The 23746-nt window shown below is 42.6% G+C and overlaps 1 protein-coding gene across 1 annotated transcript in view; it reads right to left on the bottom strand.

Annotated features, from left to right (window-relative positions):
• Positions 1–645: 645 nt before the first annotated feature.
• HDAC8 (histone deacetylase 8) overlaps positions 646–23746 on the bottom strand; it is a 92738-nt gene continuing 69637 nt past the window's right edge. The window contains exons 9-11 of the mRNA XM_040405597.1: positions 19798–19892; positions 6710–6815; positions 646–843 (exon numbers count right to left, since the gene is read on the bottom strand). Of these exons, the coding sequence (XP_040261531.1) occupies positions 821–843; positions 6710–6815; positions 19798–19892 (224 nt within the window). The 3' untranslated portion in view covers positions 646–820. The remainder of the gene's footprint in view (positions 844–6709; positions 6816–19797; positions 19893–23746) is intronic.

Genomic DNA, 23746 nt, shown 5'->3' with positions numbered 1-23746 from the left:
TGAGTTAACAAGACGATTACTGAAATGATCTCAGCAGGTCCTTTAATGGCAGCAATGAAATGCAGTGGAAAGTTTTTTGGGGGATTAAGTTAATTTTCATGGCAAAGAAGGACTATGCAATTCATCTGATCACTCTTCATAACATTCTGGAGTATATGCAAATTGCTATTATAAAAACTTAAGCAGCAACTTTTCCAATTTCCAATATTTATCTAATTCTCAAAACTTTTGGCCACGACTGTACATTAGAATGGAGGGCATAAATGTGATATGAACAGAGCCAAAAGGTTGTCTCACCTCAGACATTGGGGAATATCACTAGGATATGCCCCCAACGTCTGATAGGTGCAAGTCCCACCTCTGGGACCCGCACCAATCTTTAGAACGAAGCCCACAAAGTGAAGGAGGGCGCATTGCACATGCACGGCTGCCCTACATTCATTCTTAAGGGAGCGGCAAATATAGCTGAGCTGGCTAGCAATATGTCCCCAATGTTTGAGGTTAGAGAACCCCTTTAAGGTCTTACACTGGGTCCTGTAAAGCAAACATTTCTAATTACATTGGATTAGAAAGATGGTTATAATGAAACTCCCTTATACAGTATAAAAAAGAAATGAAGATGCAAAATAACATGAAAATATTTTGTAAACAAAGTTTAATATGCACAATATAAAAAATCATTCAAAGAAAGCATGTAAAAAACTGTATATTCAACATATGGGATGACACCACAATCCTGCGCCTTAATACTGCACACTGTACAAGGAACTCGACCACAGATGGAAATATGGCAGCAGGAAATGCATCTGTCAGGGACACGTTAAACCATACGCTTCAGGTTACCTGTACAAGGGGGGAAACAAGTAAAAACTACAATGTTCTAGTTGCTTTAAAAGGGTATTTTGGTTTTAGCAAATACAACGTATTTATTGAATAATGAAAAAGAATTAAAAAATAAAAATCATAGAACTGTATGGATTTTCAGGTTTTTAAAATCACTGCTTGCCATCATTGTATGAGATCACTCTTTGTTTACTTCCCGTAGTCAGGTGATGGTCAGACAGGTGCTCATCACATGACCAAGAGAGCAGCAGAGATCTTAACCCCTTAGTGACCAGCCTGTTTTGGGCCTTACTGACCTAGCGTTTTTCTTCCTTTTTTCATCGTTGCATTCCAAGACCTATAACTTTTTTTTTTCTGTCTATATAGCTTTATGAGGGCTTCTTTTTGCAGGACAAATTGTAGTTTTTAATTGCGCCATTTTTGGGTACACATAACTTTCTGATTAACTTTTGTTAACTCTTTCTGGGAGGGAGATGGAAAAACAGCATTGCTGCTTCCCAAGACCCATAACTTTTTTATTTTTCCTTCTATGGAGTTTTGAAAGGGCTTGATTTTTGCGGGACGACTTGTATTTTTCATTGGTATCATTTTGGATTAAATGGCGCTTTTTGATTGCTTATTACCTTTTTTTGGTGGCAACGAAGAAACTAGCAATTCCGTATATTTTTTTTTATGCCGTTTACTGTAGGGGATAATTTACATTATATTCATGTAATCCAGGTCGTTACAGATGCGGCAATACGAAACATATGAAGGAGATTTTTTATTTTGGAATTTTTTTCCATTGAAAAGCGTATTTTCAATGAAAAAAAATAATTCATTTTTTTATGGGATTTTGTTTATTGAATGTTTTTTTTTTTTTTTACCACTTAATATAGAAATCTTTTTGATTGATTTTAAAATGCAATGCATCATCCCTATAGTGCAGCATTGCATTTTAATGTCAGTGCTATTCTGACATTGACCAGCAGGCTGAGCCAGAGAGGAGCAGCCTGTTGGAAGTTACTCAAGGCTGGTCAGGGGCCTACATCAGACCCCTGCCAGCCTTCACAGACATCGGCACCTCGCGATCGCATTTGCGGGGTGCCAATGGGAGACAGAGGTAGTCCGCTCCCTTTGTCAGCACTTTACATGCAGCGGGCGCCATTGCCCGCGGCACGTAAAGTGTTCAACAGCACGGATCAGCACTCCTGCCGGTTCGGGCTGTTAGAGCAGGGCCGCTGCTCTCATGTGAGAGCCGGGCCCCCGCTCCCGGCGGGAACCTGTGCAGTACTTAGACTAGGCCGCCGTAAAAAAGCGGTGGCCCAGCTTAAGGCGTATGGGTGGTCACTAAGGGGTTGTCCAGTTTCAGGAGGAAAACAAACAAAACTGAGGATCTGCATGCAATAAAGAAGTGGTCATTACCTACTACTTCAGTTCCCCCACTCAAGCTCTGTTTATCATGATGTAGCAATAATGTCACATGGACAACATGTAACCGCTACAGCCAATCACTGGCCTCTTCAGTGCACTGCTGAGGCAATTGCCTGCAGTACTCACATGTTCCCGACATGACGTCGCCTTCAGCCAGTAAACAGATCATGGCTGGGAGAATCTGATCAGCAGCGCAGGATCTGCCAGGTAGGTAATGATCACTTATTGCATGTGTATATATATCTTAGGGTTACACCAGATATCGAAGTATCGATACTTTTAGACCCAGATGGATACGATACTGGGTCTTACTATTTAACGATACTAGGCTGTGCTGCTGCGCAGCCTAGTATCAGTTAGAGAACATGGCATGTGCCGCTCTCAGCGTGCGCCACGTTCTCTTCACTAGCACAGTGGAAGTCCCTCCCTCCTCGCCTTGATGCGGCTGCCGCTGCCACTAGTGAAGAGATAGCAGGCAGGAGGAGGGGAGGGACTGTGGCACTGTGCCAATGAATGTAAAACACATTAATTCAAGTATAGGCAGCGGGTGCAGGCGGCAGTATCACAGACCCGGCCAGAATAACAGGGCATGCGATCCTCCGAACTGCGGCAATTAACCCCTTATGTGCCACACTTGAGGGGTTAATTGCCATGGTTCAGCAGATCGCATGCCCTGTTATTGAGGCCGGGTGCCAGGTATGTGATACCGCCGCCAGCACCCGCCACCTCCTATACTTGAATTAATGTGTTAATTACAATTATTGGTGGCGCCCCCCCCCCCCCCAGTATTATAAATTGTAATCATTGGCGGTGTCGTGCGCCCTCCCTCCCCAGTATTAGTATAATTGGTGGTGCAGTGGCTACAGGCGCATAACCCCCCCTATTGTTATATTCATTGGTGGCAGTGGCCACAGGGTCACCTCCCCTACTCTTCATTGGTGGCAGGCGGATCCCTCTGCGTCACCCGATTTAGTCCTGAGAGTGGACAACCCTTTAAAGAGGCTCTGTCACCCGGATCAATGCTACCCTATCAGGCATATAGCCTGGTGGGGTTGAGGACGCTGACAAAAACGATACCTTTCTTTCTGCTATCAGTGGCCCTGTAGAGGAAAAAATGTTACTTGTAAAAATATGCAAATTAAGTATTCGAGCACCAGGAGACAGGCTTATGTGGTTGGAGCACCGCTCCTGGGGCTCCATAATGAAGCCCCTCTGCTATATGCTTGGTAGGGTAGGGTTGATCCGGGTGACAGAGCCTCTTTAAGGCCAGTTTTAACAAAAGTAATCAGGGCGCATTTGTGTGCCTCTATTACAGCTGCAAGTCCATGCCTGAGCCCTGGAATAATGACCTGAACTGACAGCACAGTAGGGACATTATAAGGGGGACCTTAAAGGGGTTATGCTAAGTTTTCAAGTTATTCCCAGGATAGGGAATAGCAATAGCCAAGTGACCAATGGGGGCCCCACAGCTGGGAACCCCACCAATCCCTAGAAGAGGGTCCCGTTCCCCCATCCTGATGGAAATGACCCAGTACAGCGCTCTGTTATTTCCAGCGGTCCCATAGAGAAAAAATAGGGTGCATGTGTGAAACGCCGCTTCATCAAGATGGGGTAATGAGACCCCATTCTAAGTATTGGTGTGAATCCCAGCAGTCAGATCCCCACCAATAAGCTACAGTGGTGCATGAAAGTTTGTGAACCCTACAGAATTTTTTATATTTATTCATAGATTTGACCTAAAGCCACATCAGATTTTGACACAATTCCTAAAAGTAGAGAATGATAACCTAATTAAACGCACGAGTCAGAAATATTAGACTTGGTCAATTATGATCCAATATCACATCTCTGAGTGGCAAAAGTATGTGAACCTTTGCTTTCAGTATCTGGTGTGAACCCCCCTTGTTCAACAATAACTGCAACTAAGCATTTCCTGTAATTATCAACTAGTCCTGCACATTCCTCTGTACCTAACAGCTTCAGCTCTGTTATGCTGATGGGTTTCCTCCCATTAACTGCTTGCTTCCAGTCTTTCCACAAAATTTCTATTGGATTAAGGTCAGGACTTTGACTAGGTCATTCCAAAACTTTTACTTTAAGGCTACTATCACACTAACATTAGTATGAATCTGGCAGCCTGCCGGACAAACTAACGCTTGCACACGTGTGTTGCCGGAAGTCCGGCCCCATTCACTATAATGGGGACGGGTGGGAGATGCGGCCGCAGAGCGGCAAACATGCCAAGAAGGGGCCGGACAAATACCACAGAATGCTGCCAGGCAAACTAACGCTAGTGTGAAAGACCCCCAGACGAAGGTCCGCCGAAATGCATGTCAGTGTTGACGCCATCCTGGAGGAGACACAGCATGGGTAAACTTTCTATGTCCTTTTGATTGTAAATTAATTTGGTTTTGCACTTGCACTTTAATGGAATCATGTTTATATTGATGGGCGATTCGTGAACGTGTTATCCGCTGTGTTTGTCCTCCAGTTGATGCCGCCTGCTTTTCCCTGCATCTATGTCTTTTAATCATGTTTGTAAGTCATATGTAATCATGTAATAAAGTGACATTTGTTTATAAGCGGTCTGGCAATTATTTGTAGGTTTTTGTAGCTTAACCATTCTTTGGCAGAATGACTTGTGTGCTTAGAGCCGTTGTCTTGCTGCATGGCCCACATTCTCTTGAGATTTAGCTCATAGACAGATGTTCTGACATTTTCCTTTAGAATTTGCTGGTATACTTCAGAATTCATTGTTCCATCAATGATAGATAGCAAACTGCCTTTGCTATTATTTCTCCAAACATAACTCTCTTAGCCCCTTCTGGAAGAGGCCAGTTTGGATCAAATGCCAAAGCACCATTTTTCTAATTTAACATACACTACTCACAAAAAGTTAGAGATATTTGGCTTGTGGGTGAAATTTCAGGATGAACCTAAACAGCACTCTAATCTTTACAGGTGAACTTAATGTGACTTTCTCTAAACTTTTGAATGCACATGTCCAACTGCTCAATGTTTCAGTACTTGCTGTTCTCTAACAAGGAGCTTAACAGCAAAATTCACAACAGGTGTTTGATCCATGAATCGCCTAATAAATTTTCTGGTTCAATTAGAATTGGTATGTAAACAGTGTTCCTCATCATATTGTTCACATTTCTACATCATGAAACCAAGATGACACCTAAAATCGATCAACAGTACTTCACCATTGCGAGGCTTCTAGTAGGATTGTTTTCAGACGGAAGTGGACACGAGTGCCACAGAGTGTCATCAGCAGTTTGCAACAAAGATACAGAGAGATTGTAAGAGTCAAAGAAAGACTTAGAAGTGGACGTCCTTTGGCCACATACCACACTGATGACCTCTTCATTGTGAACAATGCCCTGTGGAATCGGATGATGAATGCCACACAACTCTAGGCACACTTAAGGGAGGTGAGAGGCACCCAAGTGTCACCTCAGACCATTTGAAAATGTTTACATTAGCGTAGTTTATGTGCCAGATCGCCTGCAAGGGTACCCGACCACAGACGTCAAAGTCTTGCATTGGCCAGGGAGCATCTACGCTGGATGAGGCACCAGTGGGCCTCAGTGCTGTTCACTGATGAAAGTCAATTCACGCTGAGCAGAAATGATGGCCGCCAAGGATGTTGGAGACATCAGGGAGATCACTATGCATAAGCCACTGTTGTCCCCAGATGAGCATTTGGTGGCGGTGATGTTAGTGTGGGCAGGTATGTCTAGTCAATACAAAACTGTCCTACACTTTGTGAATGGTACAGTGAAAAGCCCAACTACTTGAATAACATCATTAATCCAGTCATTGTGCCTCTGCATGCAGGCCTAATTTCATCATCATGCATGACAATGTGCGAGCTCATCGAGGTTGCATCCTTAGGGAACTGCTGCTGGAGACTGGGGTACCTCAATTGGAGTTGCCTGCACTTTCTTCAGACCTGAATCCGATTGAAAACCTATGGGATCAGCTGAGTCGCCGTGTAGAGGCTCTTAACTCTGTACCCCAGAACCTCAATGACCTAAGGGCCACCCTTCAGGAAGAGTGGGATGCCATGCCTCAGCAGACAATAAGTCGACTTGTGAACAACATGATGTCGTTGTCAAGCTGTAATTGATGTTTAAGGCCACATGACAAGTTATTGAGACATTAATATTTTTTTGTAGGGGTATAACCACCACTGTTGTTGGCTTTTGTTTCAATAAACGGTTTAAGAAGAGGAAATCAACACTGCATGCTTCTACTTAAATGCCCTACTTTCATGATATAATATCAGTGTAGTGTGAACTTTTAATGTTTTCCATAAATTTCACCCAAAAGCCAAATATTCCTAACTTTGAGTAGTGTGTGTATATATATATATATATATTAGCGCAAATTAAAAGTGGAGGTGTTGCCCAAGTCAACCAAATTGCATGGTTTTCCTAACTGTTACCTTTGATTGATTCCAAAATCTCTTGTACTCTTGGAGCATCATTTCGGTCAGGCCGACAGCTAGGCGTAATCTCCAGCACATAATCTGGCCCATACTCTGTGAAGAACTAAAGAAAAAAAATCGAATCAGGCCCACTGCAACCTCTCATACTGTTTATCATAGAAAGCCAAATAACCTATGTAAATGCTTTTGGAAAACAAAGGCACCCACAAGAAATTTGAACAAATATGGGAAGAACATACAAGCTCCAGGTGAAAGTTGCCCTGGCAGAATTTAAAGGCGTTTCCTCTCTTCAGCAAATGGTATTTACCCTGTAGACAAAGTTAATACAAGGCACTAAGGCTGGTTTCACACCATGTTTTTGCCACTATGGGGGACATTATTAAAGCTGGTGGCCACTATGGGGGACATTATGTATACTGGGGTCGGAATTTTATTTAAAAAAAAACAAAAAACTATGAAATCCATCAATTTTTAACGTCTGGATGGCCAGACAATAAATGCAAAAATTGTACAAAAATGCATGTCCCATTATTTTCACTGTAGTGTGAATGTAGCCTAAACTGAGGGGGAAAACATGACATTGCCCATATAGCCTCCTTTGCTTGCTTCATTTCTTTTTCCATCACATTATACTCTACTTGTATCCAGGGGTTACTACCACCGTTGTAGAGCAGGTGCAAGGTGGCTGGGACGTGAGCTGCCCCATATGTGTGCCTATACACAGTCCCAATGTTCTGTCAGAAAACCTTAACTCTTCAGATTCCCTTACCCCACGTGACTTCCGAGGGTGTGCACCGCCGCGCAAGCGCAGTACCACGGCACCTCCGCGCGATTGAGGGCAAGGAGATTTTACAATCCGCGCGTGCGCAGTGTGAGGGGAAGGAGATTTAACAAGACAAAAGACCATCAGATCTCCTTACCCCTAAGAGCGCACGCGCGGTGTCCGTGCGCGCGTCCATGAGTCAACGCTCACTGTAATTTTACCTTACCCATGCCCTGGAACTGCACTTGCGTGGAGGCGCCGTGCAGTGGTACTGCGCTTGCGCAGAGGCGCACACCCCCGGCAGTCACGTAGGGTAAGGAAATCTGACGAGTTAAAGGTTTTCTGACAGAACACTGGCAAACAGAAAAGCCAGCACTTTTTCCCTACAGTGCGCAAGCACGACGACCGCTGCTGGATTGCAGAGTGGTCATAACCATGGAAACAAGACGTGTATAATGTGATGGTAAAATGAATAAAGCCAGCAAAGGAAACAATATGGACAATCACAATACATTGATACTGGTGCTTTGTATTAACTTTCTCTATTTGATAAATGCAATTTGCTGAAGTGAGCCAAGCCCTTTAAAATCCAGGACTAAGTGCTGCAAAGCAGCAAAGTATACCACTGAGCTACCATGCTGTCCAATATTAATGGCAGAGTTGTAAAATTAACAGGAGGAGAAGATGATCAGTAGTTGTGTATTACAGAACAGAAAATGCTAAAAGGGTTTTCAAAATTGTTGGTACCCGTCTGTTAAAAATAGAAAAACGCACAATGGTCACTGTAATAGCTTGACACTGTCAAAAGTTATAATAAATACTTGGCCTGCAGGCCGTTGCCATATTACAGTATCTATAGATCAGAGACTTGATTTGCAAATCATTTGTATTTTAGGTACTATTTTTTATTGAGTGGCTTAAATTTTATGTCTTTGTATCTGCTTCATTTGTTTTAATAAACATTTGAATGAGAAAAGTAATAATAAATAAAAATTTTACTGAAAATCAAACATTGCTTTTGAATTGTGTTTCAACAAAATACTTTTAAAGGCTGAAAGTAGTCTCTGTGCTGTTCGGTATCATGGTGTGTACTACACTGAACATGGACCAAAGAAAGTTAAAGGGAACCTGTCACCTCTACTATGCTACCCTAACTGAGCATTTCTAAATGTTCATTGTGTTACCCTAAACATATAAATTACACTTTTCATTTCATTTGCAGACGAATTCAATAAGTATTATGCATTTTTGTACTTCCCGCCTTTTATGCAAATTACCATAACAGAGTCATATCTTACTTGTGTGACCAGAGCAGAGTCATATTTTCAAGCTCTGACTCATCTCAGGTTAATTTGCATATGTATCAAATCATTTTTTTTATACAATAAAAGCACACAGAGCTATGGGGCCTGGGTATTGAGGATGTGCTAGCGGCCATCTAGCAACCCATGTCCTCAGCTCTATACACAAAATCCAGGTGACAGGTTCCCTTTAAGGAGTTGTCTCAGGAGACTAGAAAGAAAATTATAGCCAAACTTGTGAAGGCTATAAGACCATCACCAAACAGCTTGATATTGCTTGTACTACAGTTGCAAATATTATTCCCAAGTTTGTTGTGCTTTTTCATAGGTATATAACATTTATATCTAAATATCATAATTATAGTGGATTTAATTTTGTGTATATATATATATATATATATATATATATATATATATATATATATACACTGCTCAAAAAAATAAAGGGAACACTTAAACAACACAATGTAACTCCAAGTCAATCACACTTCTGTGAAATCAAACTGTCCACTTAGGAAGCAACACTGAGTGACAATCAAATTCACATGCTGTTGTGCAAATGGGATAGACAACAGGTGGAAATTATAGGCAATTAGCAAGACACCCCCAATAAAGGAGTGGTTCTGCAGGTGGTGACCTGACCACTTCTCAGATCCTATGCTTCCTGGCTGATGTTTTGGTCACTTTCGAATGCTGCCGATGCTTTCACTCTAGTGGTAGCATGAGACGGAGTCTACAACCCACACAAGTGGCTCAGGTAGTGCAGCTTATACAGGATGGCACATCAATGCGAGCTGTGGCAAGAAGGTTTGCTGTGTCTGTCAGCGTAGTGTCCAGAGCATGGAGGCGCTACCAGGAGACAGGCCAGTACATAAGGAGACGAGGAGGAGGCTGTAGGAGGGCAACAACCCAGCAGCAGGACCGCTACCTCCGCCTTTGTGCAAGGAGGAACAGGAGGAGCACTGCCAGAGCCCTGCAAAATGACCTCCAGCAGGCCACAAATGTGCATGTGTCTGCTCAAACGGTCAGAAACAGACTCTATGAGGGTGATATGAGGGACTGACGTCCACAGGTGGGGGTTGTGCTTACAGCCCAACACCGTGCAGGACGTTTGGCATTTGCCAGAAAACACCAAGATTGGCAAATTCGCCACTGGCACCCTGTGCTCTTCACAGATGAAAGCAGGTTCACACTGAGCACATGTGACAGACGTGACAGAGTCTGGAGACGCCGTGGAGAACGTTCTGCTGCCTGCAACATCCTCCAGCATGACCGGTTTGGCATTGGGTCAGTAATGGTGTGGGGTGGCATTTCTTTGGAGGGCCGCACAGCCCTCCATGTGCTCGCCAGAGGTAGCCTGACTGCCATTAGGTACCGAGATGAGATCCTCAGACCCCTTGTGAGACCAAATGCTGGTGCGGTTGGCCCTGGGTTCCTCCTAATGCAAGACAATGCTAGACCTCATGTGGCTGGAGTGTGTCAGCAGTTCCTGCAAGACGATGGCATTGATGCTATGGACTGGCCCGCCCGTTCCCCAGACCTGAATCCAATTGAGCACATCTGGGACATCACGTCTCGCTCTATCCACCGTCACGTTGCACCACAGACTGTCCAGGAGTTGGCAGATGCTTTAGTCCAGGTCTGGGAGGAGACATTCCTCAGGAGACCGTCCGCCACCTCATCAGGAGCATGCACAGGCGTTGTAGGGAGGTCATACAGGCACGTGGAGGCCACACACACTACTGAGCCTCATTTTGACTTGTTTAAAGGACATTACATCAAAGTTGGATCAGCCTGTAGTGTGTTTTTCCACTTTAATTTTGAGGGTGACTCCAAATCCAGACCTCCATGGGTTAAAAAATTTGATTTCCATTTTTTTTTTTTGGGTGATTTTGTTGTCAGCACATTGAACTATGTAAAGAACAAAGTATTTCAGAAGAATATTTAATTCATTCAGATCTAGGATGTGTTATTTTTGTGTTCCCTTTATTTTTTTGAGCAGTGTATATGGCCATATTGTGATATATTTACCATTTTTGTATGTATTTTTAAAGTTGCCGGAAATAGGTTGGAAAGAACACTGTTCATAAGGTTTCTTCTCTATAGATGTACCATTCTGAGAGGAGTCATTCTTGTCTCCTTATAGATTTATGACCGAGATAAGGATAGTCTCTAGACGTATCTGGTACTAATTACCCCTACAGTTGATATCTATTGGTGAAGCAGAAAATCTGTGGTGTCTGTATACAGATATAATGAACCTTAGTTTTTTTTTAGCATAAGATAATCAATAGGACATATGTATTGTTTTATATTGTTAAATATTACGAAGGACGTCAATGCATCTATTATCTTATATATTTCTCACTAGGAACGCATGTACTCCTAAAATATGATGAGAAGAATTTTAAGTATAGACTTTGTTAATGAGTCTCCGTTCAAGGAAGGCGGTGTTATTTTAACTAACAATCACCCGTTGAATTGACAGAGGAGACACACATGTCTGTGAAAGTACAAGGTCTATTATATTCTTATCAAAACCATAAATCTGATAGTTTGGGAGATGTCTAAACTGGTACCTTAATGTCTATGCTTTAATTGGTACATATGTCAAAGTTAATCCCTGTAGCTCTGATTTAGGACTCCATATGTTATGGGTATGGAATGTAAGATGAAGTCAGACCTGGACATTTAACCCTTACTGGTAATGATGCTAATAGCTTATGCAATAGTGCCACCTAGGTATAAATAAGTAACATTACATCAACAGCAGAAATGCATTCTGGTTAATACAGTTACATCACAGTCATTATCATATGTACACGCCTAACCGACAATGATTGGAAAACTCCAAGTTGGGAAGGTGTGTGTAACTGATAAGTTTTTGATAATAAACCACACACAAGGGAGTCAAAAAAAGAAAGAAAGAAAGAAAGAAAGAAAGACCCCAGGAGAAAAATCCCAATGATCAGAACGGACTTTAGAGCTGACTTCCCTTAGACTCTGCATATCATCTGCATTCTCAGGTAACGTATAACTTTATTATGTGTAGAATTGATTGAACTAATTGGCCTGATATTTAGTAACTCCACACTTTAGTGCGGATGCATAATGTTAAAAGTGCTACATCAATATTATAACTATTCAGTAAAGATGCATATTACTGAATAAAAGATCTAATATTGATATCTGAGAAACTCTGATTGGAATATTCACATTCCATAGTCAATATCAGGCCTGATAATTTATAAGTTGTGTCACAATACTACACGATATCCGAGATTGGTCAGTTTGAGCAGAGCAAGGGTTCGTATCTACCCTAATCACTATTGAGTTTACTGTTTACTGTCAACTGATAGTATATCTCATAATTGTGGTCGAGACGGTTATATTACATTTTATGTTTGAGAGGTAATAAGGAACGCTGGTATTTGTGTTAGAGCTATATTACTGTGTGTTATTGCATATTATTGAATTTTATATTAATTAAGCTTTGATTGTATTCTAAGTTATTGTATAATAAATCATTAATATTTTTGCACAAGTACTGCTTGTACCATGTTTTACTGATTGCACAATATAATTAAATTAACGACAAACTCTTTTTGAGGTGTTTTATATGTCCACCTCTAGGATCAATTCTCATTGAAATTTTTCCTTTGATCCTTTCTTTTATATAAAGCATTTGCTTTATATCCCTGACAAGTTAAAGGTCTACGGGACTGTAGCCAAACTCCCTGCACGTGGCCGCAAGAGGAAAATTGATGACAAATTGAAGAGACAGATAATAGGAATGGTAACCAAAGAGCCCAGAACAACTTCCAAAGAGATTAGGGATGAACTCCAAAGTCAAGGTACATCAGTGTCCGATCCCACCATCCTTCACTGTCTTAGCCAAAGTGGACTTAACGGAAGAAGACTGACCAAATCATAAAAAATAGAGACTGGAATTTGACAAAATGCATATTGACAAGCCACAAAGCTTCTGGGAGAATGAAACAAAAGTGGACCTTTTTGGCAAGTCACATCAGCTCTATGTTCACAGATGCAAAAATGAAGCATACAAAGAAAGACTTACATTACTCTTACCGGTAATCGTTTTTTCCCTTTAGCCTCCACAACGGCAGTAAACATGGAGATTATCCCGCCTTCTCAGGGACAGGAAAACAGCTTTGTGGACCAGCCCATATAAGGCCCCCTCCCTCTTACCTCTCCAGTTAGTAACCTAGTACTCAGAGATAAATGCAAGGATTAATAAAGAACAAAAGTAACAAATATCAGAGCCAGTCTGCTCTAACTTAGAAGAACATATATATTTCATCAATAGAATATATAAGTATGAATACGTATTAAATAATGTATATCTAAATATAGTAGATTTTTATTTTTTTTTTTTTTTTTTTTTTGGGGGGGGGAATTCCTCCTGCCGTTGTGGAGGCTAAAGGGAAAAAACGATTACCGGTAAGAGTAATGTAAGTCTTTTCCCTACGCCTCCACAACGGCAGTAAACATGGAGGAAGTAACATAGGATAATAGCCTAGGGTGGGACAACTGCAGATAGGACTCTCCGCCCAAAGGCTAAATCCCTATTTGCAGAAACATCTAACTTGTAATGTCTAAAAAATGTACATGGATTGGACCATGTGGCTGCACGGCAGATGTCCTCTAAGGAAGCTGAAGCACCCTCGGCCCAGGATGTGGCTAGGGCCCTGGTAGAGTGAGCTTTGAGAAACGGTGGAGGAGGAACACCCTCTGTCTGGTAGGCTAGATAGATACAGGACTTGATCCATCTTGATATTGAAGTTTTGCTGGCAGCTTTCCCCTTCAACATGCCCAGGTATTGAATTAGAAGTTGATTAGTCTTCCTAATCTCCTTAGTGGCTTCCAGGTATTGGAGGACACATCTCCTGACGTCCAGGTTATGAAAAAGTCTCTCTTTTTCGTTCTTTGCCTGAGAACAAAAGGAGGGAAGGATAATTTCCTGTTGGCAGTGGAATTTAGAGACTACTTTTGGGAGGAATTCAGGAGCATGTTTTAGTGTGATCCTGTCGTCAGAAACGGAAAGGTATGGAGGCAGGATAGAAAAGGCTTGTATTTCGCCTACCCTTCTGGCCGTAGTGATGGCTAGCAGGAATGATGTCTTAAGAGTAAGAATTCTTAAGGGTATATCTGTAATAGGCTCAAATGGAGGGTACATAAGCTTGGACAGTACCAAGCTTAAGTCCCAGGGAGGCACTAGGGATCTTAACCTAGGACGAATCCTGATGGCCGCCTTAAAAAACCTTTTTATTATTTCCATGTTAGCCAGTTTACAGTCCATAAATACACTCAAGGCTGCTATCTGAACCTTCAAAGTACTTACTGCGAGGCCTTTATCCAACCCTGCTTGGAGAAAGTCCAGTATGAGGGACATCTGAGGTTCTCCTGATGGGTCGTATTTATCCTCCCCGAAGAGTAGAAAGGATTTCCAGGCCCTCAGATATATTTTCGAGGTGACTGGTTTCCTACTAAGAAGTAAGGTGGAGATCACTTTCCTAGAGAAACCTTTGTTCCTCAGGATGTTTCTTTCAGCCTCCAGGCCGTCAGACGGAGTTGGGCGACTTGAGGATGAGAGACCGGACCCTGAAGTAGAAGGTCTGGGCGAGGAGGGAGGATCCAGAATTCTTCTCCTGCCAGAATCTTCAGGATCGGAAACCATGATCTGCGGGGCCAAAATGGAGTGATCAGGATGATTCGTACTCTTTCTTCTAAAATCTTTGCTATGACCCGCTGTATGAGGGAGAATGGTGGGAATGCATATAACAGGATTGGCGGCCAGGGTACCGAGAGCGCATCCACCTTTAAGGGTTGATCTTCTACCGCCAGAGAGTAGAAATTCGGAACCTGTCTGTTTTTTCTCCTGGCGAACAGGTCGATCTTCGGCGTTCCCCACCTGGAACAGATCTGCTTGAATACCTGAGGGTTTAGCATCCACTCTCCTGCGTTTAGCTGGTCCCGGCTGAGGAAGTCCGCCACCTGATTCTCTTTTCCTCTCACATGTGCTGCTGAAAGGGACTGAATATTCTTTTCTGCCCAACTGAAGATTTTTGTCACCACCAGGGCTAGCGACAGGCTTCTTGTGCCGCCCTGTTTGTTCAGGTATGCCACTGTTGTAGAGTTGTCCGACAAGATCTTTACATTCCTCTGTAGGAGGGAGGGTGCAAATGTCTTCAGGGCTTCCCAAACCGCGGACAATTCTCTCTTGTTGGAGGAGGCTTTTTGCAGAACGAGACCCCACTGGCCTTGAGCTAGTTTCCCTTCCATGTGGGCTCCCCACCCTTGTTGGCTGGCGTCTGTAGTAATAACTACCTGATCCGATGGTCTCCAGGGTACTCCTTTCAAAAGATTTTTCCGATCTGCCCACCAATTCAAGGATGTTTTTACTGCATGAGGGATTTTTACCTTCTTGTTTAAGGATGTTTGTTTTTTGTCCCAGGTTCTTAAGAGAAATGATTGGAGGGTTCTTGAGTGGAACTGTGCCCATTTTACTGAAGGGATAGTGGATGTCATTAGACCCAGGATGACCATCATCTCTCTGAAAGAGACCAAGTGTTGTTTCTGAAATCTTCTCACTGTCGTGATCAGGCCATCTTGTTTCTGTAGAGGAAGAAAAGAGATCATTTTCTCCGAGTCCAACAGTACTCCTAGAAAGTTTATCTGGGTTGAGGGTATGAGACAGGATTTTTCCGTATTGATTATCCACCCCAGGTTGGTAAGTGTGGTCCGGATTGTCTGGAGCTGCAGGAGTAACAGATAGGATGATGGGGCTGCTATTAGGAAATCGTCTAGGTACGGAAAAAATAGAATTTCCTTTAGGTGAAAGAACTTGGATACTTCTGTTATGACCTTCGTGAAAAGCCTTGGGGCTGAGCTGAGACCAAACGGAAGTACCCGGAACTGGAAGTGGCACAGCTCTCCCTTGAACCATGTTGCCAGTCTGAGAAATTTCTGATCCTCCTTCTTGATGGGTATATGGTAGTAGGCATCTGCCAAATCTAATGTTACCATGGCGCCGTTTTTTGGGATCAGGCTGATGACTGTTTTTATGGTTTCCATCTTGAACCTTTTGTATATGATGTATTTGTTTAACATCTTCAGGTTTATTATTAATCTGAACGATCCGTTTGGTTTCTTTATCAAGAAGATCGGGGAGTAAAACCCTTTCTTCTGTTCTTGCTTTGGGACTGGGATGATGGCCCCTTTCTCCAGCAGAAGTCTCAACTGATGATCCATAGTTAGTTGGCTTATCTCCCCTGGACGAGGGTTCTCCATATATCTGTCTGGTGGGCAGGTTTTTAACTCTAGACTGTACCCATTTTTTATGACTGACAGCACCCATGGAGAGGCCTGGATATTTACCCAGGCTGGATAGAACTGGGACAGTCTTCCTCCCACTACGCTTTTGGCGTCATTGAGTAGAGGTGTGGGCCGATTTGTCAGGGTTAAACAGGAACCCTCTGCCTTTACCCCTATTGGACTGCCAGGTTGGTCTAGTGTCCTTTCTTTTTTGGTCCGGCCTACCTCGTTTCTGGGACCGAAAGGACCGTCTTTGTTGAAAAAATTTTGATTCTGTAGGAAAGCCCTTCTTTCTATCTGAAGCTTTCTCTAGAATGTCGTCCAAGGCCGTACCAAACACCCTATCTCCCTCACATGGCAGAGTGCACAGCTTGTTTTTAGAGGCTGTGTCACCAGACCAGGTGCGTAACCATACTGCTCTTCTAGCAGAGTTAGAGAGGGCAGCAGATCTGGCTGAAAGCTTCACTATGTCTGCTGACGCGTCTGCCATAAAATTAGCGGCTTGTTTTAGCATAGGTATAGAAGCTAGGATGTCTTCTCGTGGAGTGCCTGACTCTAGATGTTCCTCCAACTGTCCCAACCAAAGGCCCAGGGTTCTAGCTGTATAAGTTGCAGAGATCCCTGGTCTTAGAGTGGCCGTAGAGGATTCCCACATCTTTTTAAGGAGGCTTTCACATCTTTTGTCCATCGGATCTTTCAGAAGGCCGAGGTCTTCAAATGGAAGGGCAGTTTTTTTGGAGATTCTTGCTACTGGGGCATCTACTTTAGGGGTCTTATCCCAGGCCACAGAATCATCTTCCGCGAAAGGGTATTTTCTCTTTAACCATTTAGAGGCGGATTGTTTTTTCTCAGGGTCTCTCCATTCTGAGTGTATTAACGCTCGGATGTTAGGGTGGACGGGAAAAACTCGTTTTTTCCTGTCCCCTAATCCAGCAAACAATTGGTCCTGTACTGAAAGGGGTTCTCTGGGCTCTTCCAGGTTTATTGTAGCCCTAATAGTTTTCAGAAGGGAATCCGTCTCCTCAACTGAACAGAGAGGTTTACCGCCTGCTTGATCTGAAGTATCAGAGTCAGACCCAGAGGAAATTTCACCTTCATCCAGGTCAGAGTCCTGCATATTAGAGACTATGGCTCCTGAGGTAGATGGTCTGGGAGGCAATGTAGATAACTTAGCTTCTACAGCTGCACCCACTTCTTCTCTGATTATGGTTTTCAGACTTTCAATTAAGGATGGGGTCTCCTCTGACACAACCTTGTCACAACACTTTTGGCACAATGATTTCTTGTATGTACCAGACAGCGATTTCTTGCACATTACGCATTTTTTCTTCAAAGGCGGATCCTTTTTTGAGGATTCTTTACCCTGAGAGACACAAAGTTAGAGAGGAAAGTTTTATCCTTAGTCTCTAAAAGAGAAGGGTAAAGAACCACCACCAAGGAGACCCCCATACAGGATAAGCACCCTGTTATTTTAGTAATGGGAGGAGGCTTACCGGGCTAGAGGGCCTGGAGGTATCTGTGGGCCGCCTGGGCGAATCGTCAGCTTGCTGGGACATCTTTCTCAGGAGAAGAGCGCAGGAGCTGCATCTGGACGCCGGCAGCCGCGCTCTTTTACTTCCTGGTTCCCACTGATGACGACATATGCCCCGCCCCCCCCCTCGCGTCACGCGCCGGCCTTCCGACGTCACATAGAATCCAACTGCCGGCGCGCGCGCATAGGGGAAGAAGTGGGGAGCGATCCCAGGCCCAGGAACGCTCCCCCGGCTCGCAGAACAGGGCCGGTCCGCACTGGACGCGGGTCCAAAGCCCGGGGTGGCCAGCAACGCTGGGCTTAAACCTCAGGGAAGGAGGAACTTTTATAGAGTTCCGCGACCCTATCCCCTGCCTCAGCCCTCCGGCCAGAGCCGGGATACAAACCGAAAAGGCTGGGCGCGTGACTGATCCATTCCGGCAAGTCCTGACCTTCTGAGGGACAGGAAAACAACTGGAGAGGTAAGAGGGAGGGGGCCTTATATGGGCTGGTCCACAAAGCTGTTTTCCTGTCCCTGAGAAGGCGGGATAATCTCCATGTTTACTGCCGTTGTGGAGGCGTAGGGAAAAAGAACATTGTACCTACTGTGAAACATGAAGGAGGTTTGGTTATGTTTTGGGGCTGCTTTGCTGCATCTAGCACTGGGCGTCTTGAATCTCTGCATGATACAATGAAATCTCAAGACTACCAATGCACCCTGGAGCAAAATGTTCTGCCTAGTGTAAGAAAGCTTGGTCTCAGTCGCAGGTCATGGGTCCTCTAACAGGATAACAACTCAAAACACATAGCTAAAGTACACAAGAATGGCTAAGAGCAAATAATTGGACTATTCTGAAGTGGCCTTCTATGAACCATGATATAAATCCTATCGATCACCTGTGGAAGGAGCTGAAACATGCAGCCTGGAGAAGGCACCCTTCAAACCTGAAACAACTGGAGTACTTTACTCTCAAGATACCTGTGGACAGGTGCAGAATTCTCATTCAGAGTTACAGAGATTGCTTAATGGCAGTGATCGCCTCCAAAAGGTTGGCCACAAAATATTAAGTTCAGGGTACTATCATTTTTGTCCACGCCAGTTTCATTAGTGTGTTTTTTAAATTATTCTGTTGAACCACAATTCTAAATTGATGTCTGATTTTCATTAGCCGATAAATTTTTTATTTATTATTAATTTTGTCAGTTTCAAGTTATTTCGATGACCACGGTGGTTTTTTTTTTTCTTTAAGGGCTCTTGCACACGAACGTATTTTCTTTCCGTGTCCGTTCCGTTTTTTGTTTTTTTTGCAGACTGTATGTGGAGCCATTCATTTCAATTGGTCAGTTTCCGTATTTCCGTTCCGCACAAAAATAGTACATGTCTTATTATTGTCCACATTATGGACAAGGATAGTACTGTTCTATTGGGGGCCAGCTGTTCCGTTCTGCAAAATACGGAATGCACACAGATGTCATCCATATTTTTTGCGAACCGCAAAATACATACGGTCGTGTGCAAGAGGCCTAACAGAAGGGTACCAACAATTGTGTCCACATGTGTAGCTTCTTACTTGGCCACACAACTTTGCACACAATTGGATGGTGTCACACAAATTTGCTGTTTTTAGAGGCATTTGTTGAAGAGATGTTGATTTAAAGTTGTATAAAATTGTAAAATAAAAACATTGTTAGGGAACGCTTTTGTATTGCATTTGAGTGTTCTTACTGTATTCTTGATGATAGAAACACAGCAAACAAAAAAAGCTAGAAGAAGCATGCAGTTTTTAGAATCTAAAAAATAATGGCTAAAAAATTGTGTGAAGGAAGCCATACTGCAGTTTTACAAGCCTCTTTCAATAGAGAGGCGAAACTAATACCAGTTTGCAATTAAGAAAGAATCCACAGGTTTATTAGCTTAAGAAAGACTTTGTAAAAAATGTAAAATGCAAGGAAGGCAGCCAGCAGATATGATGAAGAGGTAGATTACCAAGCCAGGAGAACAAGAAGTCAGTATGTAAGTCACATACAGAGGAGTCTTTGTTTTATAGTGTCTACTAACAAAACAAGCATTCACAGGCTTCGAAGGGCTAAAGTAATTCAAGATTAAATGTTGATCATTCAGGTCTCTCCCACCCCAAATGTTTGAAAGTTGGCCTACAAATACCGTGTACAGTACCTCATGGTCTGGGATTTCAGAAGATAAGGTACGGCCTAGGATTACTGCAGTCAAGTATGTCCAGCAGCGAGCTGTATTGGGAAGATGGTATCCCCCTAAAATGCAGAATAATAGTTAATCTAGTAGGTGCTAAGACATAGGTGATCTAATTAATAAACATATGACAAAGAATTCAAGCATTAAACCAAATAAAGATTTTCTAAACTATTAACTCCTAGAGTCCCAAAGGATTTTTCATGTTTGCGTTTCATTTTCCCTCCTGGCCTTCCAGGAGCCATATCTTTTTTATTTTTCACATAATTATATAAATCTTTTTTGTGGGACAAGTTGTGGAATTGAAAAAAAATAAATGCAATTCCACCACAGTTTGGTCTTTATGGTGTTCTTTATGCGCTAAAACTGACTTGTGCCCTTCATTCTGTGGGTTGGTACGATCTTTTCATATTCTGACTCACAATAACTTTCTTACAGTTTTGTCTACAGAGCTGTATGGAGTGTGACTTTTTGATCATATTTTATTAAATTTGTTGAATGAGCCATTTTTATTTTTTTTCCATTACTCCATTTGCTGTATAGGCTAAATATTTTTATATTTTAATAGTTCAAGCATCATGGGGCGCAGTGATGCCCATGATAGTTATGTTTTTTGTATTGTTTTTTATTTTAATTCTGGGGAAAGGAATTTTTTATTTTTACTTTTTTTTTTTAGCCCTGCTAGAAGGCTAGAATATGTGATCTTCAGACTGCTTCTGGCTTAGATAAAAACAATCTAAGCTTCATTTGTTTCTATCCTATGGAGCCCTGCCACTTGCCGGCCTCTATAGGAACTACAGCTCTGATACGCTGGGTCTCTTCAAACCCAGGTGACCGGTCTCACTGTCCAAGCTGTAGAAAAACACTCCCACAGCACAATGCTACAGCTGCCATGCTCCATTGTAGGGATGGTATAGGGCAGCTTATGAGCATGGTTTCCTCCAGACATGACATTGAGGCCACAAAGTTCAATCTTGGTTTCATCAGAGCAGAGAATTTTGTTTCTCACAGTCTGGTAGTCCTTTAGGTGCTATTTTCACACTCCAGGTTGGCTTTCATGTGTCTTTTACTGGGGTGAGTCTACTTTCTGGCCACGCTGCCATAATGCCCAGATTAGTGGAGTGCTACCATAAGGGATCATACACATCGTATTTTCGTTCCGTGTGCATTCCGTTTTTTTTGTGGTCCGTATGCGGAACCATTAATTTCAATAGTTCCGCAAAAAAAAAAGGAACTACTCCGTGTGCATTCCGTATCCGTATCTCCGTTCTGCAAAAAAATAGAACATGTCCTATTATTATCTGCATTATGGACAAGGATAGTACTGTTCTATAAGGGGCCAGCTGTTCCGTTATGCAAAATACGGAATGCACACGAACATCATTCATATTTTTGTGGATCCCTTTTTTGCGGACGACAAAATACATACGTCGTGTGCATCAGTCCTAAGGGTCATGTTTCTCCCTTCTACACACGGGATCGTTGGAGTTTACCATTGGGTTCTTGGTCTTACAAAGGTCCTTCCCCCCAGATTATTTAATTTGATGGAGTGGAGAGCTCTATGAAGAGGTTGTTTCAAACTTATTCCATTTAAGAATTATGGAGGCCACGGTTCTGTTAAGTGCAGTAGAAATTATTTTGTACCCTTCTCCAGCAGGGTTGCACTGGGTATTGAAGTCTCGATACTTTTTCGATACTCTGATACCCGGTTCGATGTTATGCCGGGGATTGGCATTTTTTCAATACTTGTAATGAACAGGAAGCGGCGCTCGCATGAAGCGCCGCATCTTAAAACAGCTGATCGGCGAGTATGGCGGACCCCTGCCGATCAGATATTTATGACCTATCCTGAGGGTAGGCCATCAATATAAATTGCTGCACAACCTCTAACTTTATTTTGTGGCTCAATAAGAAAACGTATTGGTTTTGCTTTTCCTCTAGCCATTTAACCCCTTAGATACCATGGTCAACAGTGTCCACGGCACATAACTGGGGATTTACAGAGGGAGGGGCTCCTTCTCTACACCATTGGGCCCCTCCTGATGAGAATGCAGGGACCCAATGACCGTTATGGAAGCTTGAGGCCTTACAAAGTGGAAGACTATTATGCCCTACCCTGGATTTTTAAATATTGCAATGCAAAACCACACTGATTTTTTATGTTAAAAATACATAGATTACACTTACCGGTAATCCGTTTTCCATGAGCCCATGACAGCACCTGTAAGAGATCCTCCCCCTTTCAGACAGGAAACAGGAACTTCCCAGATCTTTAAAAAGGATCCTCCTCTCTCCACTCCTCAGTTTGTGACAAGATCCATAGGACTGAAATAATTCTATATACAGTGAAACCTTCACTGCTATTACATACATATGTGCGCCTATATCTACACGCTTTATATATACAGTGGATATAAAAAGTCTACACACCCCTGTTAGAATATCAGGTTTCTGTGCTGTAAAAAAATGAGACAAAGATAGATCATTTCAGAACTTGTTCCACCTTTAATGAAATACAAACTGAAATATTTTTGGTGGAGGGAAAAAAAAAAAAAAAAAATTAAATAAAGTGGTTGCATAAGTGTGCACACCCTCTTATAACTGGGAATGTAGCCGTGTTCAGAATTAAGCAATCACATTCAAAATCCTGTTAAATAGGAGTCAGCATACACCTGCCATCATTTAAAGTGCCTCTGATTAACCCCAAATAAAGTTCTGCTGCTCTAGTTGGTCTTTCCTGAAATGTTCTTAGTCGTATCCCACAGCAAAAGCCATGGTCCACAGAGAGCTTCCAAAACATCAGAGGGATCTCATTGTTAAAAGGTATCAGTCAGGAGAAGGGTACAAAAGAATTTCCAAGGCATTAGATATACCATGGAACACAGTGAAGACAGTCATCATCAAGTTGAGAAAATATGGCACGACAGTGACATTACCAAGTACTGGACGTCCCTCCAAAATTGATGAAAAGACCAGAAGAAAACTAGTCTGGGAGGCTACCAAGAGGCCTACAGCAACATTAAAGGAGCCGCAGGAATATCTGGCAAGTACTGGCTGTGTGGTACATGTGACAACAATCTCCTGTATTCTTCATATGTCTGGGCTATAGGGTAGAGTGGCAAGACTAAAGCCTTTTCTTATGAAGAAAAACATCCAAGCCAGGCTACATTTTGCAAAAACACATCTGAAGTCTCCCAAAAGCATGTGGGAAAAGGTGTTATGGTCTGATGAAACTAAGGTTGAACTTTTTGGCCATAATTCCAAAAGATATGTTTGGCGCAAAAACACTGCACATCACCAAAAGAACACCATACCCACAGTGAAGCATGGTGGTGGCAGCATCATGCTTTGGGGCTGTTGATCTTCAGCTGGAACTGGGGCCTTAGTTAAGCTAGAGGGAATTATGAACAGTTCCAAATACCAGTCAATATTGGCACAAAACCTTCAGGCTTCTGCTAGAAAGCTGAACATGAAGAGGAACTTCATCTTTCAGCATGACAACGACCCAAAGCATACATCCAAATCAACAAAGGAATGGCTTCACCAGAAGAAGATTAAAGTTTTGGAATGGCCCAGCCAGAGCCCAGACCTAAATCCGAAAATCTGTGGGGTTATCTGAAGAGGGCTGTGCACAGGAGATGCCCTCGCAATCTGACAGATTTTGAGTGTTTTTGCACAGAAGAGTGGGCAAATCTTGCCAAATCAAAATGTGCCATGCTGATACTCATAACCAAAAAAGACTGAGTGCTGTAATAAAATCAAAAGGTGCTTCTACAAAGTATTAGCTTAAGGGTGTACACACTTATGCAACCATATTATTTTATTTTCATATTTTTTCTTCCCTCTATACACACACACATATATACATATACACACAGACCTTTTGATTTATTTCTTCTCCAATCCGAGCTTTTCC

The sequence above is a fragment of the Bufo bufo genome, chromosome 8, assembly GCF_905171765.1.
Source record: "Bufo bufo chromosome 8, aBufBuf1.1, whole genome shotgun sequence".
NCBI lineage: Eukaryota > Metazoa > Chordata > Amphibia > Anura > Bufonidae > Bufo > Bufo bufo.
This window is presented reverse-complemented; position numbering and strand designations above follow the sequence as displayed.